Source organism: Nanorana parkeri, unplaced genomic scaffold (genome assembly GCF_000935625.1).
Source record: "Nanorana parkeri isolate BGI_ZX_2015 unplaced genomic scaffold, ASM93562v1 scaffold191, whole genome shotgun sequence".
NCBI classification, from domain to species: domain Eukaryota; kingdom Metazoa; phylum Chordata; class Amphibia; order Anura; family Dicroglossidae; genus Nanorana; species Nanorana parkeri.
This window is the reverse complement of record NW_017306459.1, coordinates 955,213-963,241: the sequence shown is the minus strand read 5'-3', so window position 1 is coordinate 963,241 and position 8,029 is coordinate 955,213. Positions and strand designations below refer to the sequence as shown.

General features: G+C 37.5%; 1 protein-coding gene across 1 annotated transcript in view; it reads right to left on the bottom strand.

The window, feature by feature from the left end:
• LOC108786080 (kelch-like protein 14) overlaps nucleotides 1-7,115 on the bottom strand; it is a 13,036-nt gene extending 5,921 nt beyond the window's left edge. Inside the window, exons 1-4 of the mRNA XM_018555298.1 lie at nucleotides 7,109-7,115; nucleotides 6,562-6,651; nucleotides 1,618-1,696; nucleotides 441-631 (exon numbers count right to left, since the gene is read on the bottom strand). Of these exons, the coding sequence (XP_018410800.1) occupies nucleotides 441-631; nucleotides 1,618-1,696; nucleotides 6,562-6,651; nucleotides 7,109-7,115 (367 nt within the window). The remainder of the gene's footprint in view (nucleotides 1-440; nucleotides 632-1,617; nucleotides 1,697-6,561; nucleotides 6,652-7,108) is intronic.
• Nucleotides 7,116-8,029: the final 914 nt, after the last annotated feature.

Sequence of the window (8,029 nt, the reverse complement as noted above, 5' to 3'; positions counted from 1 at the left end):
TCAATTAAATAGTATATGCTTCTAATAGCAGTCACCCCAAGATGCACAGCCTGCACACACCTCTGTTATGCTAAATAGCCACTCTTTTGCACATTTTCCCCCTACCCCTCTAAAGACCATACATGTATGCATGTTCCAGTGTGAGGTCATATCTCCCTATGCACCCAACAATACAATGCCACGTAAGAGGGACTGCCTTGTATGATATGGGAGGCGGAGGATGGGTGGATGCACTGACGGATATCAAGGGTAAGGGCTATCACACTTTGATTTCTTCTGTTTGGGGCATGTCTTACGTATTTTACTGTCGTATAGTGAAATGCTCGTTTTAACAATTTTGAGCTATGTCAAAATGATGGAAAAGTAATAAAAATAAGTTAAAAACCCCTCCCAAGCTATAAACCATTCATTAATAGTAGAGCTTCTTCCATGTTTCTCACCTGATGTATATATTTTGCCATTGTGGACAGCTCCTGCATGGGCTGCTAGAGGCTGTGGTAAGGGGGACACATAGCACCATTCATTCGTCTCTAGATTATAGCACTCAACACTCGACAAATATCCTGTTTCATTTCTTCCTCCAATGACATATAGCTGCTTATCCAGGCGACAGGCATAGAAACTGGCTCTCCTGGATGAAGAAAACACAAAATATAAAGATTATCTCTGCTTTTCATAGTACGGTTAGACCTGATGTATTTATCACTTGTGGAGTGACTACAATACTTCTACGTTAACTGCAGTGAACTGTATACAATTTAATATTGATCCATGATGTTTTTATTTTCCATTTTTTTTTGTAAGGAGGTTTAGGGACTGCTCATTCTTTGGGAAGAATTTGCCAAAGTCTAAATGACAATGAGAAAGATAAAGAAGATACCTTAACAATTATAAATTATCTTGACATTCACTATCCTTATGGTCCTTCAAGGGTCATTGTTTCCAATTTACTAAAAGAAGCACATCATCAAAAAATTTTCTCCAGTTAGCTTTTCTTTTCCTTGCAGTTAAGCTGTAAAGAACACAACATTTATGTGTCCAGACAGACATGAAAGTTGCAAATAGTGCAGCGTCTATTTCACTTATTTTGCAATTTGTACCCGATCACAATACCTACATTTGTGCTTTTGATATAAAATTGCAGGTATAGATTAGGAATGTAAATGTGATTGCTGGGATCTATAAATCTATCATGAACCTCAACAATCTTGGGTGAAGAAGATAGGAGGTATGTAGTCTCCACAATATGTACTTACACTTTGCATTTGACACACAAATTGCATTTTGAGTCTACACAAATTTTAGGCTACATAACAGAATTGTGTGAAAATGCCAACAACAGGGTCATGAAAGGTCATGGGCTACTTTTTTTGACTGTGACACAAGCAGTGCATTGCACCCTCACACTTAGCTCCTAGACTGAATGTGGTATTTCTGGAGCGCTGCACAGGGAGTACTGTCCACCTATTAGACCCAAAAAACGATGTAGCCCCAGTCTCTAAGTTAGTAAACTGTGAGACAAAAATTATTGAAGGATCTAAGGAGTGAAAGTACATTTTTAACGCTATTAAACTTTTATTAAAATTAACACAAAGGGGCCACTGAAAAGACACCTACCTTTCCTGCATAGGTGGAAGCTGTATCCAGCTGTTAAATCTTGGATCATATCGACTCACAAAGTTCGTACTGTGTTTTCCTGCAAAAACAGAACTCTGGTATTAATAAAAAAAGACTTTGATTACCACTATAACCATAAATGGCAAATACTGTATAGCAACATAACATGCAAGGTGACAGTATAGCTATTGTGTAACAATACCTTAGGCGCAGTGGCTAAATAAGCATTAGCAAAATAACTGAAATGTGGCTGAATTATGGGTAGATGATCCAAGGTGAGCTTCCGCTTTAGCAGGAACCGAAAGTCTAAGTCTAAGTTTGCTCAAAGCTTCCTATTCTTGGCAGTTTAATTTTTGCACACACTTACACCACTTGGATAATTGTTATAGAAAAATATTGCACACTGGGTACAAGGGTTGGCAAGGCTCTGGAGCTGGATTTATAGCCTGGAGCCAGAAAAGAGCTGGTCATTTTGTTTACATAACTTTATGAGCTGGAGGGGAGCTAAATTCAGAACTGAGCTGAGCTTGAAGCTGACGCTCTGCAGCTGCTCCTCTCTATGCCTCTTCATATGGCTGTCAAAGATTTAAAATGACTTAGGTCAATATGGAAATAATATTGAAGCATTAAAAAAAGTATTAAATAAAATATCTAAATATCTTGAATCAAGTAATATTCAAATGCACTTTCATTTATTGGATCTATAGCCGATTAAGTTACTTTAGTCTTGTGAAATACCTTGGCAAGAAGGAAATCCACTTGCATTTTATATTACCCTACTTTTTTATGTATCCAATGCCTGAAAATAGAACATGAAGTTGGTGAAACTATTTTGACATGTTGCTTTAAAATGCTACATGATCTACATGGATCATATTTTTTCAATTAAAATATAAAATTGGGCTAATGTATTCAAATCAAAGCAAAATTTTAGGACAAATCATATATATTTTCTTTAAAATTTCTTGTTACAGTTACAGCGATGATACTTTGGAAAAGTTGTAATAGCATGCAGAGCTTCTCCAAGGTAGTTTTGGAGCAATAATCTCTGGAGAGCTCCAGGGTCAGAACTAGAGCTGCTGGAGACATGTGGAATGGAGCTGGATATTTTTTGGAAACTGTAGCTAAAGAGGAACTGCTCCAGTAGTAGCTGCCAGCTCTTCTGTGTGAGTTTGCTAATACAAAACTGCCAATTATTGCTTTGTACAGATATCTGTGGTTGGATGGCCTTAATAATAGAGCTTGAAGGCCTTATGATGGTCTTCATCACCGTAATATCATAAACCAGTTGAGTGTAATGAAAGCATAGACATTAGACTTTTAGTATGAATTAAGGGGTATTAAGGGGTACAGTTTGTAGCTTCCACATGTATTAACTGGATTAGGCGGGTAAGTGTTAGAAACTCTGTTCTGTTCTTAGCGGCGAGCGTGAGGTGAGGAGGAGGTGCGGCGCACAGCGTGTGGAGCCGTGAACAGGGCCAACTGATCAGAAGCCGATTAATCGATTATTGAAAAAGTTGACAACTTTTTCAATAATCGATTATGTCGATTAGTTGTTGCAGCCCTACTGTTCTCTGACTAGAACATGTCAATTTTTCATTGCTGGGTCCTCATTTAGGATGCCCCATCACTTCCTGTTCTTATGGCAACATTGTCCATGACCCTCATGACTAACCAGCTCTCAGATGGCAACAAAAACAGAACAGAGGTTATAACCTTTGGGTTGCAATTACTTTTTAAGTGCGGTGGTTAGAATAAGCCACAAAAGTCAAAGGTCTGCCTCCCTACTGTCATCATGCCCGTGCAGCCTGGCTGAACCCCTACAACCTTAAAAATTGAAGGGGAAAATGTATACAGCATCTCCAGTGTTCAAGATACAAAGCAACACAAAGTGCAAATGCTTAATTAGTGCAAAGCTTAGCAGCAATGCACAATTAGTAACCCATAATTACCAATCAGCACTGGCATTGCACTCTTCAGTTTTACCGGTGCTCTCTGCACTGCCCTATTGAATAAGCCTGCTTCTGTCATCCAGCAATGCTACTTTTTGTTGATCTGTATCTTGAACATCAGAGATGCCATTACACTGTGTAATTTTTCCCTTAAAGTCAATTTAAAGTGCTTTAAGTGTTCATATTTCTTTTTGCCTTTTTCTCTCTGAGTCAACACTTTTAAATATTAATGTATTTTGCACTTTCAGAATTACTCAACCCAGCATTAGGATGCACTGCAATTTAACATGGTCTGATAACTTTTCCATGTCTTTGGACGGATTTCATTTATTAAAGTAAGATTATTTAAATGTAATATCTTGGGCTGATGTTCCCCTGTGTCGCCATCATTTTAGATTATACAAGAAGAATAGATGAATAAAATATCAGTGCATGGCGCAACACTGATGCAACGATATGTTTAACTCTGAAGAATCCATGCAGTGTATTATTTTAATTCTTTTTTAAAGGAATTACAGAACGTCTGATATTTTTTTTTTAATTTCATGCTATTGTAATAATGAAAAATGAACAAAATGAACACATTTTTAGAGCAAAATGCACAACCAGTACAAATCCTGATTCAAGGAAAACTTCTCCAGGTTTTTAACTGGGAATATGAGAAGATGGGGTGGCTTTGACCAATTTGTTCCATCAGTCCCAATTTCCAAAGTATATATATTGATTTAGGACTAGCAATTATATTCCATTTTGTGCACTTAGTGCAGCTTAATGTCACACATATACACTCTTTTGCAGCCAATAACACCTTTTATATTATTTTACATGTTTCTTATTCACATAGCATAACTTAATCAGCTTGTTGCACAACACATGCTCTATTGTGAAAAACAATGTGTTCTCTGTACTGCGTTTTGCTCTGGTGTACAATGAGGGTCAGGCAGGTTAATGTTAAAGTGACACTAAACTCCGGAGTTAAATCTTAGAATGCATTCAAGTACCCTATCTGTTAACACTAATGTATCTTATTTGTGCATCACTCAACTATAGATCCTCAAATCATCTCTGAATTGGTGCTGACACTGTCCTTCCTTCTGGAGGGTGGCTACGTTTGTTCCCCATGGTCCCTTTGTGTGTTGTAAATTAGCCACCACTCCAAGCTCACTCCTATGATGGACCACAATTTCATATTTAGTTTATTAATTTTTATTAAGGTTGTAGATTTTTTAGTCTATCACAGGAGTGAGCTTGGAGCGGTGGCTACTTTACAACACACACAGGGACCATGGGAAACCAAAGTAGCCACCCTCCAGAATGAAGAACAGTGTCACCATGAAATCAGAGATGATTTGAGGATCTACAGCTGAGTGATACACAAATAAGATACATTTTTGTTAATAGTTAAGGTACTCGAATGTATTTTTAAGATTTAACTCCTGAGCTTAGTGTCACTTTAACGTAATTAACCCTGTCTGTACTGTGCTGGCAGATCTCATTATCATTCAGTAAAGTCAAACAATGTCTGTCCTAACCAAGGGTTAAACACCTAGAAGCATTGTATGTTAATGAGGGGAAGCTCAGTCTGTCCCTAGTCTTTCTATGGGAACAGAGATAGTTTTTTTTTATCACTTGAAAATTGAGAGGGAAGCTTGCAAAGGCCTGCTACACGGACACATCTAAAAGGTAAGATATATATTTTTTAAATATTATTTTTAGATATGCTGTGTGAAAAGGAACACATAACAAACATATAGAGGCATTTTCTCAAATTTGACTACAAAAGTGGGGATGCTCATATTTACATTTTATAATCTTTTTTTATTTACAGATTTAGCTGGAGTGGGGAAGAGTTAGAACCCCAATCAGGTTTTATCGCTCTCTTTGTTCCTGCTTTGGATGACTCATCCTCTTTTTTTGTTGTGGTGACCACTATCACAGGAAACAAAAGTGACTGAAAATCCCAACAATTACAATTGTCACAAAAATAGGTGGTGAGGGGAAATCTGCCAATGGGGAAACCTGTTTCGGACACAACTGTCCAAAAAGGGATCTGCACTGGAGAGATTTCCTCTCACTTTCTGTTGTGACTCTGGGGCAGGAAGTAAAGGGAAATCTCCCACTGGCACACAGACGCAAAAAATCCAGGCACAGGTTCTAACCATTTCATATTACATTCCTAAATGAAAACAAGCTTTTTCTTCACATACTGTATACTTTAAGCAAAATGGAATTGTCTATTTGGTGCGAAAGTAGAGCTACATGCCATAACAAAGAATCAGGTTTAATCTTTTAGTAACTGGGAAAATAAAACAGCAACAAAATATACGAAATCGGGCTGGCTGCTGTGCTCTATTTAGATGAGCTTATAAGTGGAGAATAGATGTTAATAATATGGATTTTACAGGGACCTATGGCTTGAAAATCTACCATCTCAATTTTAAATCCATCTTTTATGGGAAACTTGAAGCTATGCTGAACAACATCCATAAGAAATATTTGGGAACCAGGATGCCATGGATAAACAATGCATATTTACGGGGTCCCTGTACATGATGGTGTATATCTCTTCAGGCCCTATTTTGCTTGGGTTCCAAGAAATTATAGATTTTGAGTTATATGGGGGTCAATAAAAAGAGCAAAGGTTTAATTTTATACAAACAGATCCATGGCTGGATTTGAATCCAAAACCTCAGTGCAGCAGGTCATCTACTCCAGCAGTTATATGACTATGATGTCCTTATGGGAGGTATATGTTCACATTGGACAGAATCTATTTACACAAATGTATGTTTATAGTCAGCTAACATGAGTGACATCTTTTTTTCTTTATTTTGGTACTTTGAACTGGCACATTCCTTGGAATAATGAAGTAAAGCTGTATGAATTGGATCATACACTGAAGAATACATTTGAAAATTACTAAAGGAGCAATTTTTTAATTTTTGAACCCACCTAAATATTTGAAGCATACATATACAGTTGCAATTCTTACCATTAGGATTCCACTGGTCTTCTCCTCCTAGCACAAATAGGAAATTCTCCACCTCAACCACACAGTGGTGAGCACTGTTGTATGGCATAACTGAAAAACAGACAAAAGTGAGATCTGAGATCCAGAAAGCGTATGGAACAGGGAATCTTCAGAATAGAATGCATAACATAAGCTATTTTCCAAAAAATAGGGTACTGCAAGGTTCTAACTAGTGATTCAAACACTTTAGATTTAAACATCATCTCAGCTTGTACACATGGGTGCTTATCTGTATCCTTTTGTCCTGCTATATTCAGCTTCTTTTGCTATAAAAAGAACAAAGCTTAGCTGGTGCCACCAGATGCAAAGTGATGCTCAAAGTGTGTACAGTCACGTGGAGTGAGTTTCAGATATGTATTGTAGAACAATATACCCAGCGCCACTAGCAAGTCACAACCAAATCAAGGTAAACTGCAAGTTTAGTGAACAGTCATATTCAAGCCCTATAGTATAAGGACAGGTTAGAGAATGTATGCTTATGAAGGAGTTCTCAGGTGAAGATAATTACCTTCCATCTTCTAATGTACCTTTATTTTATCCATCAGAACATCCATTGTGTTAGGTATGAACAATGTAACACACAGTACTACATTTATATCATGCTGCTACATTTTGGGTCATACATGTACCCTATCTCAAGCTGGAGCTACTGGAGTGCCATGATTGATCTAATACTTGTGTACTCTAGAGGTGACTAGTGGGATGGAACACCACACTTTCCTCCTTTACCTCCTATACAGAAGAGTGAAGGATTGAGTCAGCTTCCTGATAAATTTTGCAACAAGTTGGAAATTCTTCTTTTGCAGTAAGCAACCCTTCACATGAGTGGAGGTGGGGGCACATTATGACCTACTGAAACTGCAGAAACGGCCTGGTTCTTGTACGCGATGCTTTGTGGAAGCGTAATTTGTTATTACTACATTCATGAACAGATTAAACATATGTTTATCTAAAAAACTAAAATTTTTACCAGGCAGGAATTGTGTTGAGACGTCACAAGCTGTTTAGAATATTTTAATGTCTCTATTGAAATAACTTTGTTTTATTGCTGAAATTCAGGCAAAAGAGAACAGTTTTATATGTTCTTTGGTATGTACCTACCAAAACAATTTGTATATTTGTCCATCTAACTCTAAAATTTATGCAAACCTACCAGACAGCAGAGCAGGGTTAGTGACTTCACTTTTCTATACTTTATTTAAACAATACGTTCTGGTCACCTACCTGCCCCCAGCCTGTGAATCGATAATGAATGAGTAGCAGCACACTCAACCCTCTGCTCTGTTCCCGTCAGCATTTTCCTCTTCAGCACACCTGTTCGGCTCCAATGGATGAATTTCCCTCTCTTACTACACTAGTTGCATTTTAAAATACCTTTGATTAAAGTATGCATTAATTAGTCCTTTTATTACCTGCCTGGATTCGCCTA